The 24,329-nt window shown below is 48.9% G+C and overlaps 1 protein-coding gene across 1 annotated transcript; it reads left to right on the top strand.

The window, feature by feature from the left end:
* otos2 (otospiralin 2) lies at positions 1–24,329 on the top strand. Its single transcript, XM_017480832.3, has 5 exons — positions 1–250; positions 21,788–22,064; positions 22,351–22,413; positions 23,075–23,092; positions 23,899–24,329. The coding sequence occupies exons 3-5, from the start codon at positions 22,356–22,358 to the stop codon at positions 24,081–24,083; spliced, it is 261 nt and encodes an 86-aa protein (XP_017336321.1). The 5' UTR covers positions 1–250; positions 21,788–22,064; positions 22,351–22,355; the 3' UTR covers positions 24,084–24,329.

The following is a 24,329-nucleotide window of genomic DNA, read 5'->3' as shown; positions in this document are numbered from 1 at the left end:
CTTGAATATTGACCACATTCCACTAAACAACCTTTAGCCAGCCAGCATGCTGATGTGTGAGATCTCACTACAAACAGTAACAAGGCAGTGTACCCTGGTGTTATGGAGGTACTACATATAGAGAGGACATGTGAAATGCAAACAGTGCATTCCAGCCCTCAGCGTGTTCTCTGTCAGGGTCCCGGGTTAAAGAACAGAAAATTCTCCAGGAACACACCAAGAGCTACAGGAGTGGAATAAATTGCTGCAGGTAATCTCACAAACAGCTGCAATTATTAATATTGCCTTGTTTCTATGCTGATTAGGATATTACTCTTTACGTAGCTCACCAGGTTTCATTTATGGTTAGTTGGTTTTCTACAATACAAAGCGTTATATTAGAATTGATGTATTGAAGAAAATTGACATGATATTTAGTAATTGGGGGGGGTGGGGGGGGGGTGGGTGGTATTTGGACACAGCAGTGTTTTAATTCAATTCAATTTTATTTGTATAGCACTTTTTACAATAGACATTGTCTCAAAGCAGCTTTACAGAAATATCAACATGGTATACAGATATTAAAGGTGCGAATTTATCCCAACTGAGCAAGCCACTGAGTGGCGACGGTGGCAAGGAAAAACTCCCCAAGATGTTTTAAGAGGAAGAAACCTTGCGAGGAACCCGACTCAGTAGGGAACCCGTCCTCATCTAGGTAACAACATATTGTGAACAAGTTCATTATGGATTTATATGAAGTCTGTATGGTGTTAAGAGCAGCCGTAGTCCCAGCAGTCTGGAATTAGAGAAGATTTGAGCTCCATCCAGAGGCAGAAAGGATCCGGATCTCTAGTATCTCCATAAATTCGTGTGGGACTCTGTGAAAGGAGAGAGGGAGAAAAAAGATAATTATGACTGCGAAGTAGTAGAACAGAATCTAGTCAGTCAGGGTAGGCTTGAGTAAACAAATACGTTTTAAGCCTAGACTTAAACACTGAGACTGTGTCTGAGTCCCGAACACTAATAGGAAGACTGTTCCATAACTGTGGGGCTCTATAAGAGAAAGCTCTTCCCCCTGCTGTAGCCTTCACTATTCGAGGTACCGTCAGATAGCCTGCATCTTTTGATCTAAGTAGGCGTGGCGGATCATAGAAAACCAAAAGGTCGCTTAGATATTGTGGCGCGAGACCGTTTAGTGCTTTATAGGTTAATAAAAGTATTTTATAATCAGTGCAAGATTTCACTTGGAGCCAATGCAGTGTGGATAAGATCGGGGTGATGTGGTCGTATCTTCTAGTTCTAGTTAGGACTCTAGCAGCTGCATTCTGGACTAACTGGAGCTTATTTATGTTCCTACTGGAACATCCAGACAGTAAGGCATTACAGTAATCTAATCTAGAGGTGACGAATGCATGAACTAGTATTTCCGCATCATGTAGTGACAATATGTTTCTTATTTTAGAAATATTTCCGAGATGAAAGAAGGCTATTTTAGAAGCATCGTTTAAAACAAGACTTGTCTGTTATGACTGTTAATGGTTTCGTTGCTATCACATCCTGATCTTTTTTTTGTGTATTTTGTGTTGAGCGACCCAAATAATGAAGATTTTATAGTGAAGGATTAGGATTAAGAGTCAAATCAGTGTGTACTGGGGTCAGTCTTACACACTGTATGTGATGTGTATTTTTAGTTCGCTTAAAGCGAGGAATAGTTGAATAGCAATTTTCAGTGTGTTTTTATGTAAGATCTATTGTGTATTATCTAAGGGGGATATAAAGATTCGTTTTGCTAACATGGCTGCAACTTTTGCCTGATTACACACTGTTTTGAATCATGGCTGCTGTAGTACAGGTATGGAGACTGTATGCTGTACTGATTCAAAACCATGTTCATCAGGCAAAAGCCATGACTAAATCTGAATAAAGTCTTGTGCACATCAGTTATTACTCATACTGTTTTCCCGCCTAAAACATATCTAATTTATTTATTTTCGCTTAGTATGTTTCTATCTTGTCTACAGACTATGATTAGATTTTTAAAAATTGTGTAACAAATGAGTTTCTAAGAGGAATATTATAGAACAAACAAGCCTTAGTAATCTCTTGACACTGCAGGAAGCAATAATAGCAGGAGATTTCAGCACAGTTCTTGACCCATAGTTCGAGAAATAAATGCATTTGGCAATCTGCAGAAACCATAAAACAGTTAATGAGCGAGTTTGGTCTTGGTGATAGTTGGTGACCACAGCATCCAAATGCTAAAGAATGTTAATTTATCTCACCAGTCCACTCATAATCCCGCATTGATTTTGGCTTCATTGCTTCTCACCAGTAATTCTATCATATATATTTCTGAATCGAAGATCCATCCGGTAGTCATTAGTGACCATGGCCCAGTAATATTAAAATGGAATAGAACTAGTCCACGTAAACCCCTTAACAGATTTTGACAGTGAATTTGACAGTTATTTTAAAGGAAAGTGGGCATGATTTCTAGAAATAAATGACACTCCAGAAGCATCTCCATCTCTTCTGTGGGAAGCAGGGAAAGCAGTACTAAGAAGAAAAATAATCTCATTCTCTGTATACAATAAAAAGAAAGAAAAAGGAACAAGAAGCAGAACTGGAACAACCAAAAAAAAAAAAAAAAAAAAAAAAAAAAAAAAAAAAAAAAAAAAAAAAAAAAAAAAAAAAACCCCACACACACCAAACAACTAGAAGATAGACAATTAGAAGTTATTTATATTTATCAATATAAATAACCCAACAGAAGAGAAACAGAAATTAAGAAAATATCAATTAAACTAAGTGAATTAATCAATAAACATACCCAACTCCTGATAAGACTTTCGTTACAGTAATAAATCTGGTCATTTTTGGCAAATCAAATAAAATAAGGAAAAAAACTACAATCCCAGTTATTACGGACACAGTAGGGAAACCCACCAACTCACTGGAAAAAATAAACCAAATCTTTCCAAATTTTGACAGCAAATTATACTCGTCAGAAAAAGACCCAAATCAGAAACATGTCAATTTCAATTCAATCTGCCACAACTCAGTAAACATCAAATACGTAAACTGGAATTACCCATAACACAATATGAACTTGCGCACGGTGGCTTAATTTTTAGCATGTTTGACTCACACCTCCAGGGTCGGGGGTTCGATTCCCACCGTGGCCCTGTGTGTGTGTGGAGGTTGTGCGGAAACTCCCCGTGCTGCGGGGGTTTCCTCCGGGTACTCTGGGTTCCTCCCCAGTCCAAAGACATGCTGATTGGCATGTCCAATCAGCCTGAATCAGGCTGATTGGCATGTCTAAAGTGTCCATAGTGTGTGAGTGTGTATATGATTGTGCCCTGCGATGGATTGGCACCCTGTCCAGGGTGTACCTTGCCTTGTGCCCGATGCTCCCTGGGATAGGCAAAGACCCAACATTACCGTCAAGCTATCATCCCATTTCTCTAATTAATGTAAACATTAAAATCATCAAAACACTAGCCCATAGAATAGAAAGTCATGCCATCTATAATCCATCCAGATCAAACCGGTTTCATTAAAGGTAGACTTGCATCCACAAACACACAGACTTTTTAACTTAATGTATTGCTCATCAATTCAGAAAGCGAAAACCATTAGAGTTACTCTCAACGCAGAAAAAGCTTTTGATAAGGTTAACTGGAAATTCCTGTTTTCCACATTGGAGAGGTTTGGGACTAGACAAGGATGCCCACTCTCCCCGTCACGATTCACCATTTTCATTGAACCGTTAGCAGCAGCCATTCATCAAAACAGCTATTTTAAAGGAATTCAAACACTAAACATGGACCACAAAATCAGCCTTTACACTGATTTATGACTGTATGTAGAAGACCCAACACACACACACACACACACACACACACCCCATCATCACAAGAAACGATTAAACTCATTGATTCATTCTCAAATATTTCTGAATACTCAGTCAACTCAGAGTAAATCTTCTATTCTTTCATTACACTCCAACAGCTTGGATGTGACATCCCAGACACGACCTATCCCTCTATGTATCAATCACATCACATACATAGGCATTCATGTTTCCCCCATTCTGTCAGAGCTGTTTGGACTTAATTTTACTCCATTACTCAAAACGACGATCTTCAATGCTGGTTGAACTTACCACTGTCCATTAAGGGCAGAATTAAAATTACTACACTCTTTAAACTAAACTATTTATTCTCAATAATTCCAACACAACCCACCTTCACCTGCTTTAAATCACTAGACTTGATCACTACCAAATTCTATTGGAAAAATAAGACCCCAAGAATTAAATGAACTACCCTACAGAAACCAAGGACTGGAAGCACCACATTTGTACCACTACTTTCTGGCCAGTCAGCTTCAAAATATATACAAATGGATTCATCCTAAACCATCAGAAAACACATGGGTAGATGTTTATCACGAATCGTGACGGAGCAGAGATAGGACGGATGCAAGTGCAGGATGAACAGTTGTTTATTTGAAAGAGAGACAGGCAGACAAATCCAAAACGTAAATCCATAAACATGCAAGAGGTCAGGCGATTGGCAAACAGGCATACATGGGGCAAGGCAGGAATCTAGGTCGTGGTCACGGAAAACAGGGTCGATAAACAAAACAAGAAACGAACTATGACGAGGGACTGGAAGCGGATAATCCAGCGCGAACTAACTCTAAACATGGACCGTGACTATGATGCGCGCTAAACTAACTAAACATTTAATCTTCCGCCTTGTGTGCTGGGAGGCACGCGGTATATATGCGGACATGATCAGCGTCTAAACCGCTTGCAGCTGAGAGCAATTCAGACCCACGTGAAATCCCAGCCAGTGACAGAACAGGGAGGAGACATGACAAACAAACAAAACATGTCCAGATGTCATTACAGTCAACAACGGAAAAGCAGGTGCTCGCGCATTCGCGCTTAGAGCACACTGCTTCAAGGGGGAATCGTGACAGAACCCCCCCCCCCAAAGGCACTTCTCCCGGAGTGCCATGAGTCATCCCACTTCATTGGCAGCCCCGGCCCCCTGGGCTGAATGTCCCAAGCAGAGCCAGGAAACTGCACGGTGTTCTTGGCGACAACCTCGGCTGAACAGGGAGGCGGAGCGACGACCTCGGCTGAATAGGGAGGCTGAGGCTCTGAAGTCACCAGGTGAACCTTGGGCATGGGCAGAGCTTGGGTGGCCGTGTCAGCAGACTGGGGCGTGAGCAGAGCTTGGCTGGGCGTGTCAGCAGACTGGGGCGTGAGCAGAGCCTGGTCATTAGGCTTAGATATGAGCAGAGCTTGGTCGACTGAATCAGCAGGCTTGAACGTGAGCTCAGGGACCTGAGACGGGACTTGAGACCTCAGGGACTTGAGACCTCAGGGACTTGAGACTGGACTTGAGACTGGACTTGAGACCTCAGGGACTTGAGACTGGACTTGAGACCTCAGGGACTTGAGACTGGACTTGAGACCTCAGGGACTTGAGACTGGACTTGAGACCTCAGGGACTTGAGACTGGACTTGAGACCTCAGGGACTTGAGACTGGACTTGAGACCTCAGGGACTTGAGACTGGACTTGAGACCTCAGGGACTTGAGACTGGACTTGAGACCTCAGGGACTTGAGACTGGACTTGAGACCTCAGGGACTTGAGACTGGACTTGAGACCTCAGGGACTTGAGACTGGACTTGAGACCTCAGGGACTTGAGACTGGACTTGAGACCTCAGGGACTTGAGACTGGACTTGAGACCTCAGGGACTTGAGACTGGACTTGAGACCTCAGGGACTTGAGACCTCAGGGACTTGAGACTGGACTTGAGACCTCAGGGACTTGAGACCTCAGGGACTTGAGACTGGACTTGAGACCTCAGGGACTTGAGACCTCAGGGACTTGAGACGGGACTTGAGACCTCAGGGACTTGAGACCTCAGGGACTTGAGACTGGACTTGAGACCTCAGGGACTTGAGACCTCAGGGACTTGAGACCTCAGGGACTTGAGACCTCAGGGACTTGAGACCTCAGGGACTTGAGACTGGACTTGAGACTGGACTTGGACCTCAGGGACTTGAGACTGGACTTGAGACTGGACTTGAGACTGGACTTGGACCTCAGGGACTTGAGACTGGACTTGAGACTGGACTTGAGACTGGACTTGAGACTGGACTTGGACCTCAGGGACTTGAGACTGGACTTGAGACTGGACTTGGACCTCAGGGACTTGAGACTGGACTTGAGACTGGACTTGGACCTCAGGGACTTGAGACTGGACTTGAGACTGGACTTGGACCTCAGGGACTTGAGACTGGACTTGAGACTGGACTTGGACCTCAGGGACTTGAGACTGGACTTGAGACTGGACTTGGACCTCAGGGACTTGAGACTGGACTTGAGACTGGACTTGGACCTCAGGGACTTGAGACTGGACTTGAGACTGGACTTGGACCTCAGGGACTTGAGACTGGACTTGAGACTGGACTTGGACCTCAGGGACTTGAGACTGGACTTGAGACTGGACTTGGACCTCAGGGACTTGAGACTGGACTTGAGACTGGACTTGGACCTCAGGGACTTGAGACTGGACTTGAGACTGGACTTGGACCTCAGGGACTTGAGACCTCAGGGACTTGAGACCTCAGGGACTTGAGACCTCAGGGACTTGAGACTGGACTTGGACCTCAGGGACTTGAGACCTCAGGGACTTGAGACCTCAGGGACTTGAGACCTCAGGGACTTGAGACCTCAGGGACTTGAGACTGGACTTGGACCTCAGGGACTTGAGACCTCAGGGACTTGAGACCTCAGGGACTTGAGACCTCAGGGACTTGAGACTGGACTTGGACCTCAGGGACTTGAGACCTCAGGGACTTGAGACCTCAGGGACTTGAGACTGGACTTGGACCTCAGGGACTTGAGACCTCAGGGACTTGAGACTGGACTTGAGACTGGACTTGAGACTGGACTTGGACCTCAGGGACTTGAGACTGGACTTGAGACTGGACTTGAGACTGGACTTGAGACTGGACTTGAGACTGGACTTGGACCTCAGGGACTTGAGACTGGACTTGAGACTGGACTTGGACCTCAGGGACTTGAGACTGGACTTGAGACTGGACTTGGACCTCAGGGACTTGAGACTGGACTTGAGACTGGACTTGGACCTCAGGGACTTGAGACTGGACTTGAGACTGGACTTGGACCTCAGGGACTTGAGACTGGACTTGAGACTGGACTTGGACCTCAGGGACTTGAGACTGGACTTGAGACTGGACTTGGACCTCAGGGACTTGAGACTGGACTTGAGACTGGACTTGGACCTCAGGGACTTGAGACTGGACTTGAGACTGGACTTGGACCTCAGGGACTTGAGACTGGACTTGAGACTGGACTTGGACCTCAGGGACTTGAGACTGGACTTGAGACTGGACTTGGACCTCAGGGACTTGAGACCTCAGGGACTTGAGACCTCAGGGACTTGAGACCTCAGGGACTTGAGACTGGACTTGGACCTCAGGGACTTGAGACCTCAGGGACTTGAGACCTCAGGGACTTGAGACCTCAGGGACTTGAGACCTCAGGGACTTGAGACTGGACTTGGACCTCAGGGACTTGAGACCTCAGGGACTTGAGACCTCAGGGACTTGAGACCTCAGGGACTTGAGACTGGACTTGGACCTCAGGGACTTGAGACCTCAGGGACTTGAGACCTCAGGGACTTGAGACTGGACTTGGACCTCAGGGACTTGAGACCTCAGGGACTTGAGACTGGACTTGGACCTCAGGGACTTGAGACCTCAGGGACTTGAGACCTCAGGGACTTGAGACCTCAGGGACTTGAGACCTCAGGGACTTGAGACTGGACTTGGACCTCAGGGACTTGAGACCTCAGGGACTTGAGACCTCAGGGACTTGAGACCTCAGGGACTTGAGACCTCAGGGACTTGAGACTGGACTTGGACCTCAGGGACTTGAGACCTCAGGGACTTGAGACCTCAGGGACTTGAGACCTCAGGGACTTGAGACTGGACTTGGACCTCAGGGACTTGAGACCTCAGGGACTTGAGACCTCAGGGACTTGAGACTGGACTTGGACCTCAGGGACTTGAGACCTCAGGGACTTGAGACCTCAGGGACTTGAGACTGGACTTGGACCTCAGGGACTTGAGACCTCAGGGACTTGAGACCTCAGGGACTTGAGACCTCAGGGACTTGAGACCTCAGGGACTTGAGACTGGACTTGGACCTCAGGGACTTGAGACCTCAGGGACTTGAGACCTCAGGGACTTGAGACTGGACTTGGACCTCAGGGACTTGAGACCTCAGGGACTTGAGACCTCAGGGACTTGAGACCTCAGGGACTTGAGACCTCAGGGACTTGAGACCTCAGGGACTTGAGACTGGACTTGGACCTCAGGGACTTGAGACTGGACTTGAGACTGGACTTGGACCTCAGGGACTTGAGACTGGACTTGAGACTGGACTTGGACCTCAGGGACTTGAGACCTCAGGGACTTGAGACCTCAGGGACTTGAGACCTCAGGGACTTGAGACCTCAGGGACTTGAGACTGGACTTGGACCTCAGGGACTTGAGACCTCAGGGACTTGAGACCTCAGGGACTTGAGACTGGACTTGGACCTCAGGGACTTGAGACCTCAGGGACTTGAGACCTCAGGGACTTGAGACCTCAGGGACTTGAGACTGGACTTGGACCTCAGGGACTTGAGACCTCAGGGACTTGAGACCTCAGGGACTTGAGACTGGACTTGGACCTCAGGGACTTGAGACCTCAGGGACTTGAGACCTCAGGGACTTGAGACCTCAGGGACTTGAGACTGGACTTGGACCTCAGGGACTTGAGACCTCAGGGACTTGAGACCTCAGGGACTTGAGACCTCAGGGACTTGAGACTGGACTTGGACCTCAGGGACTTGAGACTGGACTTGAGACTGGACTTGGACCTCAGGGACTTGAGACTGGACTTGAGACTGGACTTGGACCTCAGGGACTTGAGACTGGACTTGAGACTGGACTTGGACCTCAGGGACTTGAGACCTCAGGGACTTGAGACCTCAGGGACTTGAGACCTCAGGGACTTGAGACTGGACTTGGACCTCAGGGACTTGAGACCTCAGGGACTTGAGACCTCAGGGACTTGAGACTGGACTTGGACCTCAGGGACTTGAGACCTCAGGGACTTGAGACCTCAGGGACTTGAGACTGGACTTGGACCTCAGGGACTTGAGACCTCAGGGACTTGAGACCTCAGGGACTTGAGACCTCAGGGACTTGAGACTGGACTTGGACCTCAGGGACTTGAGACCTCAGGGACTTGAGACCTCAGGGACTTGAGACTGGACTTGGACCTCAGGGACTTGAGACCTCAGGGACTTGAGACCTCAGGGACTTGAGACTGGACTTGGACCTCAGGGACTTGAGACCTCAGGGACTTGAGACCTCAGGGACTTGAGACCGGACTTGGACCTCAGGGACTTGAGACCTCAGGGACTTGAGACCTCAGGGACTTGAGACCGGACTTGGACCTCAGGGACTTGAGACCTCAGGGACTTGAGACCTCAGGGACTTGAGACCTCAGGGACTTGAGACTGGACTTGGACCTCAGGGACTTGAGACCTCAGGGACTTGAGACCTCAGGGACTTGAGACTGGACTTAGACCTCAGGGACTTGAGACCTCAGGGACTTGAGACCTCAGGGACTTGAGACCTCAGGGACTTGAGACCTCAGGGACTTGAGACCTCAGGGACTTGAGACCTCAGGGACTTGAGACTGGACTTGGACCTCAGGGACTTGAGACCTCAGGGACTTGAGACCTCAGGGACTTGAGACTGGACTTGGACCTCAGGGACTTGAGACCTCAGGGACTTGAGACCTCAGGGACTTGAGACCTCAGGGACTTGAGACCTCAGGGACTTGAGACTGGACTTCAGACCTCAGGGACTTGAGACTGGACTTGAGACCTCAGGGACTTGAGACTGGACTTGAGACCTCAGGGACTTGAGACTGGACTTGGACCTCAGGGACTTGAGACCTCAGGGACTTGAGACCTCAGGGACTTGAGACCTCAGGGACTTGAGACTGGACTTCAGACCTCAGGGACTTGAGACTGGACTTGAGACCTCAGGGACTTGAGACCTCAGGGACTTGAGACCTCAGGGACTTGAGACCTCAGGGACTTGAGACCTCAGGGACTTGAGACTGGACTTGGACCTCAGGGACTTGAGACCTCAGGGACTTGAGACCTCAGGGACTTGAGACTGGACTTGGACCTCAGGGACTTGAGACCTCAGGGACTTGAGACCTCAGGGACTTGAGACCTCAGGGACTTGAGACCTCAGGGACTTGAGACTGGACTTCAGACCTCAGGGACTTGAGACTGGACTTGAGACCTCAGGGACTTGAGACTGGACTTGAGACCTCAGGGACTTGAGACTGGACTTGGACCTCAGGGACTTGAGACCTCAGGGACTTGAGACCTCAGGGACTTGAGACCTCAGGGACTTGAGACTGGACTTCAGACCTCAGGGACTTGAGACTGGACTTGAGACCTCAGGGACTTGAGACTGGACTTGAGACCTCAGGGACTTGAGACTGGACTTGAGACCTCAGGGACTTGAGACTGGACTTGAGACCTCAGGGACTTGAGACTGGACTTGAGACCTCAGGGACTTGAGACCTCAGGGACTTGAGACTGGACTTGAGACCTCAGGGACTTGAGACCTCAGGGACTTGAGACTGGACTTGAGACTGGACTTGAGACCTCAGGGACTTGAGACCTCAGGGACTTGAGACCTCAGGGACTTGAGACTGGACTTGGACCTCAGGGACTTGAGACCTCAGGGACTTGAGACCTCAGGGACTTGAGACCTCAGGGACTTGAGACTGGACTTGAGACCTCAGGGACTTGAGACCTCAGGGACTTGAGACCTCAGGGACTTGAGACTGGACTTGAGACTGGACTTGGACCTCAGGGACTTGAGACCTCAGGGACTTGAGACCTCAGGGACTTGAGACCTCAGGGACTTCAGACCTCAGGGACTTCAGACCTCAGGGACTTCAGACCTCAGGGACTTGAGACCTCAGGGACTTGAGACCTCAGGGATTTGAGACCTCAGGGACTTGAGACTGGACTTGAGACCTCAGGGACTTGAGACCTCAGGGACTTGAGACCTCAGGGACTTGAGACCTCAGGGACTTGAGACCTCAGGGACTTGAGACCTCAGGGACTTGAGACTGGACTTGAGACCTCAGGGACTTGAGACTGGACTTGGACCTCAGGGACTTGAGACCTCAGGGACTTGAGACCTCAGGGACTTGAGACCTCAGGGACTTGAGACCTCAGGGACTTGAGACCTCAGGGACTTGAGACTGGACTTGAGACTGGACTTGAGACTGGACTTGGACCTCAGGGACTTGAGACCTCAGGGACTTGAGACCTCAGGGACTTGAGACTGGACTTGAGACTGGACTTGGACCTCAGGGACTTGAGACTGGACTTGGACCTCAGGGACTTGAGACTGGACTTGAGACTGGACTTGAGACTGGACTTGAGACTGGACTTGAGACTGGACTTGGACCTCAGGGACTTGAGACTGGACTTGAGACTGGACTTGGACCTCAGGGACTTGAGACTGGACTTGAGACTGGACTTGGACCTCAGGGACTTGAGACTGGACTTGAGACTGGACTTGGACCTCAGGGACTTGAGACTGGACTTGAGACTGGACTTGGACCTCAGGGACTTGAGACTGGACTTGAGACTGGACTTGGACCTCAGGGACTTGAGACCTCAGGGACTTGAGACTGGACTTGAGACCTCAGGGACTTGAGACTGGACTTGAGACCTCAGGGACTTGAGACCTCAGGGACTTGAGACTGGACTTGGACCTCAGGGACTTGAGACTGGACTTGGACCTCAGGGACTTGAGACTGGACTTGAGACTGGACTTGGACCTCAGGGACTTGAGACTGGACTTGAGACTGGACTTGGACCTCAGGGACTTGAGACTGGACTTGAGACTGGACTTGGACCTCAGGGACTTGAGACTGGACTTGAGACTGGACTTGGACCTCAGGGACTTGAGACTGGACTTGAGACTGGACTTGGACCTCAGGGACTTGAGACTGGACTTGAGACTGGACTTGGACCTCAGGGACTTGAGACCTCAGGGACTTGAGACCTCAGGGACTTGAGACCTCAGGGACTTGAGACCTCAGGGACTTGGGACTTGAGACCTCAGGGACTTGAGACCTCAGGGACTTGAGACCTCAGGGACTTGAGACCTCAGGGACTTGAGACTGGACTTGAGACCTCAGGGACTTGAGACTGGACTTGAGACCTCAGGGACTTGAGACCTCAGGGACTTGAGACCTCAGGGACTTGAGACTGGACTTGAGACCTCAGGGACTTGAGACTGGACTTGGACCTCAGGGACTTGAGACCTCAGGGACTTGAGACTGGACTTGGACCTCAGGGACTTGAGACCTCAGGGACTTGAGACCTCAGGGACTTGAGACTGGACTTGAGACTGGACTTGGACCTCAGGGACTTGAGACTGGACTTGGACCTCAGGGACTTGAGACTGGACTTGAGACTGGACTTGGACCTCAGGGACTTGAGACTGGACTTGAGACTGGACTTGGACCTCAGGGACTTGAGACTGGACTTGGACCTCAGGGACTTGAGACTGGACTTGGACCTCAGGGACTTGAGACCTCAGGGACTTGAGACTGGACTTGAGACTGGACTTGGACCTCAGGGACTTGAGACCTCAGGGACTTGAGACTGGACTTGGACCTCAGGGACTTGAGACCTCAGGGACTTGAGACCTCAGGGACTTGAGACTGGACTTGAGACTGGACTTGGACCTCAGGGACTTGAGACTGGACTTGGACCTCAGGGACTTGAGACTGGACTTGAGACTGGACTTGGACCTCAGGGACTTGAGACTGGACTTGAGACTGGACTTGGACCTCAGGGACTTGAGACTGGACTTGGACCTCAGGGACTTGAGACTGGACTTGAGACTGGACTTGAGACTGGACTTGAGACTGGACTTGGACCTCAGGGACTTGAGACTGGACTTGAGACTGGACTTGGACCTCAGGGACTTGAGACTGGACTTGAGACTGGACTTGGACCTCAGGGACTTGAGACTGGACTTGAGACTGGACTTGGACCTCAGGGACTTGAGACTGGACTTGAGACTGGACTTGGACCTCAGGGACTTGAGACCTCAGGGACTTGAGACTGGACTTGAGACTGGACTTGGACCTCAGGGACTTGAGACCTCAGGGACTTGAGACCTCAGGGACTTGAGACCTCAGGGACTTGAGACCTCAGGGACTTGAGACCTCAGGGACTTGAGACTGGACTTGGACCTCAGGGACTTGAGACTGGACTTGAGACTGGACTTGGACCTCAGGGACTTGAGACTGGACTTGGACCTCAGGGACTTGAGACTGGACTTGAGACTGGACTTGAGACTGGACTTGGACCTCAGGGACTTGAGACTGGACTTGGACCTCAGGGACTTGAGACTGGACTTGAGACTGGACTTGGACCTCAGGGACTTGAGACTGGACTTGAGACTGGACTTGGACCTCAGGGACTTGAGACCTCAGGGACTTGAGACTGGACTTGAGACTGGACTTGGACCTCAGGGACTTGAGACCTCAGGGACTTGAGACCTCAGGGACTTGAGACCTCAGGGACTTGAGACTGGACTTGAGACCTCAGGGACTTGAGACCTCAGGGACTTGAGACCTCAGGGACTTGAGACTGGACTTGAGACCTCAGGGACTTGAGACTGGACTTGGACCTCAGGGACTTGAGACCTCAGGGACTTGAGACCTCAGGGACTTGAGACCTCAGGGACTTGAGACCTCAGGGACTTGAGACTGGACTTGAGACTGGACTTGAGACTGGACTTGAGACTGGACTTGAACCTCAGGGACTTGAGACTGGACTTGGACCTCAGGGACTTGAGACTGGACTTGAGACTGGACTTGAGACTGGACTTGGACCTCAGGGACTTGAGACTGGACTTGGACCTCAGGGACTTGAGACTGGACTTGGACCTCAGGGACTTGAGACCTCAGGGACTTGAGACCTCAGGGACTTGAGACCTCAGGGACTTGAGACCTCAGGGACTTGAGACTGGACTTGAGACGGGACTTGAGACTGGACTTGGACCTCAGGGACTTGAGACTGGACTTGGACCTCAGGGACTTGAGACTGGACTTGGACCTCAGGGACTTGAGACTGGACTTGGACCTCAGGGACTTGAGACTGGACTTGAGACTGGACTTGAGACTGGACTTGGACCTCAGGGACTTGAGACTGGACTTGGACCTCAGGGACTTGAGACTGGACTTGAGACTGGACTTGGACCTCAGGGACTTGAGACTGGACTTGAGACTGGACTTGGACCTCAGGGACTTGAGACCTCAGGGACTTGAGACTGGACTTGAGACTGGACTTGAGACCTCAGGGACTTGAGACCTCAGGGACTTGAGACTGGACTTGAGACTGGACTTGGACCTCAGGGACTTGAGACTGGACTTGAGACTGGACTTGAGACTGGACTTGAGACTGGACTTGGACCTCAGGGACTTGAGACTGGACTTGAGACTGGACTTGGACCTCAGGGACTTGAGACTGGACTTGAGACTGGACTTGAGACTGGACTTGAGACTGGACTTGAGACTGGACTTGAGACTGGACTTGGACCTCAGGGACTTGAGACTGGACTTGAGACTGGACTTGGACCTCAGGGACTTGAGACTGGACTTGAGACTGGACTTGGACCTCAGGGACTTGAGACTGGACTTGAGACTGGACTTGGACCTCAGGGACTTGAGACCTCAGGGACTTGAGACTGGACTTGAGACTGGACTTGGACCTCAGGGACTTGAGACCTCAGGGACTTGAGACCTCAGGGACTTGAGACTGGACTTGGACCTCAGGGACTTGAGACCTCAGGGACTTGAGACTGGACTTGAGACCTCAGGGACTTGAGACTGGACTTGGACCTCAGGGACTTGAGACCTCAGGGACTTGAGACCTCAGGGACTTGAGACCTCAGGGACTTGAGACTGGACTTGAGACTGGACTTGAGACTGGACTTGGACCTCAGGGACTTGAGACTGGACTTGGACCTCAGGGACTTGAGACTGGACTTGAGACTGGACTTGAGACTGGACTTGGACCTCAGGGACTTGAGACTGGACTTGGACCTCAGGGACTTGAGACCTCAGGGACTTGAGACCTCAGGGACTTGAGACTGGACTTGAGACTGGACTTGAGACTGGACTTGGACCTCAGGGACTTGAGACTGGACTTGGACCTCAGGGACTTGAGACTGGACTTGAGACTGGACTTGGACCTCAGGGACTTGAGACTGGACTTGGACCTCAGGGACTTGAGACTGGACTTGAGACTGGACTTGGACCTCAGGGACTTGAGACTGGACTTGAGACTGGACTTGGACCTCAGGGACTTGAGACCTCAGGGACTTGAGACTGGACTTGAGACCTCAGGGACTTGAGACCTCAGGGACTTGAGACCTCAGGGACTTGAGACCTCAGGGACTTGAGACCTCAGGGACTTGAGACTGGACTTGAGACTGGACTTGAGACTGGACTTGGACCTCAGGGACTTGAGACTGGACTTGAGACTGGACTTGGACCTCAGGGACTTGAGACTGGACTTGAGACTGGACTTGAGACTGGACTTGAGACTGGACTTGAGACCTCAGGGACTTGAGACTGGACTTGGACCTCAGGGACTTGAGACTGGACTTGAGACTGGACTTGGACCTCAGGGACTTGAGACTGGACTTGAGACTGGACTTGAGACTGGACTTGAGACTGGACTTGAGACTGGACTTGAGACCTCAGGGACTTGAGACTGGACTTGGACCTCAGGGACTTGAGACTGGGCTTGAGACTGGACTTGAGACTGGACTTGGACCTCAGGGACTTGAGACTGGACTTGGACCTCAGGGACTTGAGACTGGACTTGGACCTCAGGGACTTGAGACTGGACTTGGACCTCAGGGACTTGAGACTGGACTTGGACCTCAGGGACTTGAGACTGGACTTGGACCTCAGGGGCTTGAGACTGGGCTTGGACCTCAGGGGCTTGAGACTGGGCTTGGACCTCAGGGACTTGAGACTGGACTTGAGACTGGACTTGAGACTGGACTTGAGACTGGACTTGAGACTGGACTTGGACCTCAGGGACTTGAGACTGGACTTGAGACTGGACTTGGACCTCAGGGACTTGAGACTGGACTTGAGACTGGACTTGGACCTCAGGGACTTGAGACTGGACTTGAGACTGGACTTGAGACTGGACTTGAGACTGGACTTGAGACTGGACTTGAGACTGGACTTGAGACTGGACTTGAGACCTCAGGGACTTGAGACTGGACTTGGACCTCAGGGACTTGAGACTGGACTTGGACCTCAGGGACTTGAGACTGGGCTTGAGACTGGACTTGGACCTCAGGGACTTGAGACTGGGCTTGAGACTGGGCTTGGACCTCAGGGACTTGAGACTGGGCTTGAGACTGGACTTGGACCTCAGGGACTTGAGACTGGACTTGAGACTGGACTTGGACCTCAGGGACTTGAGACTGGACTTGAGACTGGACTTGGACCTCAGGGACTTGAGACTGGACTTGAGACTGGACTTGGACCTCAGGGACTTGAGACTGGACTTGAGACTGGACTTGAGACTGGACTTGAGACCTCAGGGACTTGAGACTGGACTTGGACCTCAGGGACTTGAGACTGGACTTGAGACTGGACTTGGACCTCAGGGACTTGAGACTGGACTTGAGACTGGACTTGAGACTGGACTTGAGACTGGACTTGAGACCTCAGGGACTTGAGACTGGACTTGAGACCTCAGGGACTTGAGACTGGACTTGGACCTCAGGGACTTGAGACTGGACTTGAGACTGGACTTGGACCTCAGGGACTTGAGACTGGACTTGGACCTCAGGGACTTGAGACTGGGCTTGAGACTGGGCTTGGACCTCAGGGACTTGAGACTGGACTTGAGACTGGACTTGGACCTCAGGGACTTGAGACTGGACTTGAGACTGGACTTGAGACTGGACTTGAGACCTCAGGGACTTGAGACTGGACTTGGACCTCAGGGACTTGAGACTGGACTTGAGACTGGACTTGGACCTCAGGGACTTGAGACTGGACTTGAGACTGGACTTGAGACTGGACTTGAGACCTCAGGGACTTGAGACTGGACTTGGACCTCAGGGACTTGAGACTGGACTTGGACCTCAGGGACTTGAGACTGGGCTTGAGACTGGACTTGGACCTCAGGGACTTGAGACTGGGCTTGAGACTGGGCTTGGACCTCAGGGACTTGAGACTGGACTTGAGACTGGACTTGGACCTCAGGGACTTGAGACTGGACTTGGACCTCAGGGACTTGAGACTGGACTTGAGACTGGACTTGGACCTCAGGGACTTGAGACTGGACTTGAGACTGGACTTGGACCTCAGGGACTTGAGACTGGACTTGAGACTGGACTTGGACCTCAGGGACTTGAGACTGGACTTGAGACTGGACTTGGACCTCAGGGACTTGAGACTGGACTTGGACCTCAGGGACTTGAGACTGGACTTGGACCTCAGGGACTTGAGACTGGACTTGAGACTGGACTTGGACCTCAGGGACTTGAGACTGGACTTGGACCTCAGGGACTTGAGACTGGACTTGGACCTCAGGGACTTGAGACTGGACTTGGACCTCAGGGACTTGAGACTGGACTTGAGACTGGGCTTGGACCTCAGGGACTTGAGACTGGACTTGAGACTGGACTTGAGACTGGACTTGGACCTCAGGGACTTGAGACTGGACTTGGACCTCAGGGACTTGAGACTGGGCTTGAGACTGGGCTTGGACCTCAGGGACTTGAGACTGGACTTGAGACTGGACTTGAGACTGGACTTGAGACTGGACTTGGACCTCAGGGACTTGAGACTGGACTTGGACCTCAGGGACTTGAGACTGGACTTGGACCTCAGGGACTTGAGACTGGACTTGGACCTCAGGGACTTGAGACTGGACTTGAGACTGGGCTTGGACCTCAGGGACTTGAGACTGGACTTGAGACTGGACTTGAGACTGGACTTGAGACTGGACTTGAGACTGGACTTGAGACTGGACTTGGACCTCAGGGACTTGAGACTGGACTTGGACCTCAGGGACTTGAGACTGGACTTGAGACTGGACTTGGACCTCAGGGACTTGAGACTGGACTTGGACCTCAGGGACTTGAGACTGGACTTGGACCTCAGGGACTTGAGACTGGACTTGGACCTCAGGGACTTGAGACTGGGCTTGAGACTGGGCTTGGACCTCAGGGACTTGAGACTGGACTTGGACCTCAGGGACTTGAGACTGGACTTGGACCTCAGGGACTTGAGACTGGACTTGGACCTCAGGGACTTGAGACTGGACTTGAGACTGGACTTGGACCTCAGGGACTTGAGACTGGACTTGAGACTGGACTTGGACCTCAGGGACTTGAGACTGGACTTGAGACTGGACTTGGACCTCAGGGACTTGAGACTGGACTTGAGACTGGACTTGGACCTCAGGGACTTGAGACTGGACTTGAGACTGGACTTGGACCTCAGGGACTTGAGACTGGACTTGGACCTCAGGGACTTGAGACTGGACTTGAGACTGGACTTGGACCTCAGGGACTTGAGACTGGACTTGAGACTGGACTTGGACCTCAGGGACTTGAGACTGGACTTGAGACTGGACTTGGACCTCAGGGACTTGAGACTGGACTTGGACCTCAGGGTTGAGCTCTGGTGCTATGACCTCCGACGGGCACTCCGAGGTCACCCTGCTGATCCCGGGCTGGGTCTCTGCACGGGCTCTCCGGTGGAGTTTCTTATGCTCCCGCCAGCTGCTCTTGAAGCATTCCTGAGAGCAGAAGAAAGCTTCCTGGAGGCCCAGCTTCTTGCAGGTGGGACATTGAAGCTGAGTCTCTCTCCCGCAGCCCTCAGCCATACATCTTGGAGATTTCACCCCCGTGTTGGCCGGAAACTGAAGTGGATCGCTGGTTACTGCCCTGTCCATCTCCTCATAATAGAGGTTGAATGGTGGGTCCACCTGGGGCTGTCCATTGACTCTCCACCCCAGTAAATCAAGGCCACAAAGTTGTCCAGGCTGTGAAAACTCCTCCATAAAAAGCTCTGCAAACTGAGTGACATCATGGAGGGCTGGCGATCCAGCACTCACCAGGTGCTCCACCCAGTCACAGGCCGGACCGCAAAACCTGGACACCAGGAACCCGATCCACCCTCTCTTAGTAGGCTTGGGAAACGCCAAGCTGCAGAAATACTCCTGGCAGCTGAACAGGAACTCCAGCGGGTAGCTCCCCAATCCCGCTGTCTCTGGTGGCAATTCCACGGCGTACCTTTGGGGAAATTGCACGGATGAAAAATGCGGCCAGTAATCCGAGCATTCCCGTATGAGGTATTGTCCTACCACTTCCCTTCTTTCTGTGGCGTGACTTCTCTCTCGTCCTCGTGCTGCCTCCATGTTGAGGCGGAAGATTCTGTCACGAATCGTGACGGAGCAGAGATCGGACGGATGCAAGTGCAGGATGAACAGTTGTTTATTTGAAAGAGAGACAGGCAGATAAATCCAAAACGTGATCCAAAACGTAATCCATAAACATGCAAGAGGTCAGGCGATTGGCAAACAGGCATACACGGGGCTAGGCAGGAATCTAGGTCGTGGTCACGGAAAACAGGGTCGATAAACAAAACAAGAAACGAACTATGACGAGGGACTGGAAGCGGATAATCCAGCGCGAACTAACTCTAAACATGGACCGTGACTATGATTACGCAATAAACTAACTCTAAACATTTAATCTTCCGCCTTGTGTGCTGGGAGGCGCGCGGTATATATGCGGACATGATCAGCGTCTAAACCGCTAGCAGCTGAGAGCAATTCAGACCCACGTGAAATCCCAGCCAATGACAGAACAGGGAGGAGACAGAAACAGAAACAAAACACACGTGTCCAGATGTCATTACAGTCAACAACGGAAAAGCAGGTGCTCGCGCATTCGCGCTTAGAGCACGCTGCTTCAAGGGGGAATCGTGACAATGTTGAACAATTTGTAAGGACATTCACATTTTAGACTTACCCTTCTACCGTCAGACAATCAAAATACACCTCTGTTTTAACACAGCAACAATAGCAGCAGCTCTGACAGCCTGGAGGAAATTGAATCAAATCACAAACACCCCTCTTGCACCATATAAATCCACCCCCATTTGGAATAACCCAGATTTTATAGTTAACAAGAAGCCACTCAACTTATGCACATGGGCAGAAAAGGGCATCACACAACTTCAACATATCCTTCATAATAATAACCTGGCACCATTTTCCCACTTGGTCCAGAAACATGGCGTCGGGAGTAAATGTTCTTTGGAATGCTTACAAATCAAATCATCCAACCAATCAAAAATTGACACTCTGACCATTAACCTAGACCTTTCCCCTTCAATCTCAGAGCTAATTAATATATCCTCCTCAAAAAAACTCCGATAATACATTAAGATTGCCACATGCTAAAAGGGAATCAGACTTATCCGTTACTCCCGATGCCGTTTTTGGACACAAATCTGCAAAAATATCTGCTTTATGGGAAAAAATGCCAACATGCAAGTCATACAGTATAAGCTATATCGATTTCATAGATTTCACCTAACTGGACGAAAATTGTTTAAAATGGGAGTTACTTCAGAAACCTGCTCACACGGTACACAAAATAACCCAGACACCTATGTTCACACCATTTGGGATTGCACCCCAATGACAATAATTCTGGGAAAACATCACTAAATCACTATCTGTCCTAATGGGATGTCACATCCCAATGTCCTCCGCCCTCTGTATATTAGCTGAGCTATCCATAATCAAATTATCATAATCAATCAAAACAACACAAACAGTCAATTACTCCTAGTGGCTCTAACTATCGCCATGAGAACTATCCTCACGAACTGGAAATCAAGGAACACCATACATCTTGGAAAAACTTACTAATAGATTACCTCTCCATGGAAAACCTGCCCACTTCCATTCCAAACACTACACTAGAATTACACCCCTCTTGGTCATCTCTCATTACCTTCCAACATTCATGAATCAACATCCACATATGATTGGGCGAGGAGGGGGATTAGGAAGAGGTAGCAGTACTGATTTAATATTAAACCTAATTAAATACATATAAATATTAATTCCTTCCCTTCTTCGGGACCCTGGCATCCCAGTCCCTGTCTGGTGCAGAGGGGATTAGTTGTGTGGGTGGGTGTGGTGTGGGGACTGGGGCCTTGGCCTTGTACCTTCCCGCCATCTTCCTGCACTCTTTCGCCCTGGATTTCTCGCCTTTGGCTGGTTCAGTACAGCATGCCTCGCTTTTTTAATGTCATTAAGGTTATTTTGTATTGGTCACATGTAAACAGTGTCACAATCTTTGTTTGCATAATAAGAATAAATAAAATTGCTGGCTGTTCAAACTTGAGCTTCGTGCAGTGTTCAGGAATGAGTATCCCAAAAGCACTGCAGTTCAAAGTTCAACAAATGTTACAGTGAGCATCATATTGAACATCTCTCTCTACTAGTTTAGACCATTTTCACTTTTAAATGTTTTTTTTTTTTTTTACTGTGTAAAAATTGTATTTCTTTTAAATCAGGATCGGCTGGTTTCCAGGGCCTCGTTTCTTGAATATTGACCACATTCCACTAAACAACCTTTAGCCAGCCAGCATGCTGATGTGTGAGATCTCACTACAAACAGTAACAAGGCAGTGTACCCTGGTGTTATGGAGGTACTACATATAGAGAGGACATGTGAAATGCAAACAGTGCATTCCAGCCCTCAGCGTGTTCTCTGTCAGGGTCCCGGGTTAAAGAACAGAAAATTCTCCAGGAACACACCAAGAGCTACAGGAGTGGAATAAATTGCTGCAGGTAATCTCACAAACAGCTGCAATTATTAATATTGCCTTGTTTCTATGCTGATTAGGATATCACTCTTTACGTAGCTCACCAGGTTTCATTTATGGTTAGTTGGTTTTCTACAATACAAAGCGTTATATTAGAATTGATGTATTGAAGAAAATTGACATGATATTTAGTAATGGGGGGGGGGGTGTATTTGGGCACAGCAGTGTTTTATAATCGCCTCCTTGGTGGGGATGAAATTTAACAGAAGTAAAGGGAATTGTAATTAAGAAGACATTGCTTTTCTGTAAAGTGACCATGCCTCGCTTCCCGCTTGTCCTATGCGTGCTTGTGCTCGGACTCATCTGCCTGTCAGGTAAGAAACCTAGATACTTTTAAATAATTATTATTTAAATAATAAAGGATATACCTGCCGTTTGACAGCATACTCGGTGCCAATTCGTCTGCAACAACTGGGAAAGACGTTTAATCTGCATTTACTGCACTCCTCGGGCTAATCTTATTATGATGGTTTGTTTTTTAAAATAAAAAATGATTACCTGACTGAATAAATGATTGATCATGGATTAAGGTGTGCTTGTTAAAAAATCACATGATGATATTTTGGTGCAGAGAGCAGCACCGTCGTGGTGTGCAAGAAAACCGAGTTGAGAAAAAGTCAATAAGGAAATCTCAAACATTAAATATATATATTTAAAATTGACATTTTAATCAAAACCATACAATAGATTTCTTCATTCTTGCTGCAAATCATTACAAGGCATTTCGAACCCAATCTGCATGTTAAGCTGTTCTACATGATCTATAACCTACCCCATGCTTTAACGCTAACCTTTTTTTTTTTTTTTTTTTTTTAATTATTATCTTTTCATACATATTAGTTTTTGCAAAATCATGTCTTAATCTACTTTTGAGTACTGTTGTGTGCTTTATCCCAGCCTGGCTCTTATTTAGCACACAAGACTCGGACTCGAGCTGCCATTTTATTCACTCAGGTTTAAATCTGTTCATTTCAGGTGCTGAAGAGAGCCAAGGTGAGCATTCACTGTAAACATGATCAATCTTCTAAACAATATATAATATGCTCAATTCTGTATAGATTATACAGTGCAACAAAAAAGTGCTATATTGATTCATACCATCATTCAACAAGCACAGAGATATGTCCAGATTAAATACCAAAACCCAACAACTTCTCTAATGGGTAGTAAACATGTAGTACTACATGAAATAAATTAGTTTATTACATAAATATAATCCCAGAAATGGTGATGAAATGCATGTTAAGCACATACTCTGTGTTATAACATTGCTAATTGATTGACTACAAAATGTTATCCTCTTCCACTTCTGATTGGATTTCATTTAATAGTCTACTTACTAGTGATTTTCTTATTTAAACAATGGTTAAAGGTTAGAGGGGACACAGTGGCTTAGTGGTTAGCATGTTTGCCTCACACATTTGGGGTTGGGGTTCAAAGTCCCGCCTCAGCCCTGTGTGCATGGATTACTCTAGTTTCCTCCCGCAGTCTAATCACATGTGCTGGAGGTTGACTGGCATCTCTAAATTGTCCATCGTGTGTGTATGTGATTGTGCACTGTGATGGGTTGGCATCCCACCCAGGGTGTCTCCTGCTCGGGTTCTGGGCTCCCCTGAAACCCTGTGTAGGATAAGCGGTATGGAAAATAAAGGTTATGAAGATTATTAAATGATAAAAATGTCATTTGAGCACCCTACATTTTTTTTTTTTTACATATATATACGATAAGTGAAGTTAGGCTCATTGTTTTAAATATTACTCATTGGTTTTCATTGGCTAACTGTCTGATTGGTTCTTAGCTGAGTCCAGGGAAAAGCGGGACATGCCAAACTGGCCGCTGACCTCCTCAGACTTTTTCGGCTGGATCGAAGAGCTGCGCAGTCATGCTGGCTATGACAAAATCGACGAGCTGGCAAAAACCTTCTGGGCTCATTTTCCCTCGGCTAGTCGTCTGGGCTACGATTCCCCGGCTCCTGAAGAATGATGACGTGTGTGATGTTTTTTCTGTGCAACAACACTAACGCGGTCTAAACTGCTACCACTTTTCAGAAATTCCTGCCTATTTTGAAGTTCCATTAATGATTGTCAAACTGTCTTTGACATTACAGCACATGTCCGGCCGCTATGTCTACCACTAGACAGAGGAGGCAAAGTTTAAACGTTAGAGTTTAAAAAAAATAAAAAACAGATTCAGCATTGTTAAGCATGCAATAAATATGTGATAAATGTG

Source organism: Ictalurus punctatus, chromosome 12 (genome assembly GCF_001660625.3).
Source record: "Ictalurus punctatus breed USDA103 chromosome 12, Coco_2.0, whole genome shotgun sequence".
NCBI classification, from domain to species: Eukaryota; Metazoa; Chordata; class Actinopteri; order Siluriformes; family Ictaluridae; genus Ictalurus; species Ictalurus punctatus.
Note: the sequence above shows the minus strand (reverse complement) of the source record. Positions and strands in the feature narration are given on the sequence as shown.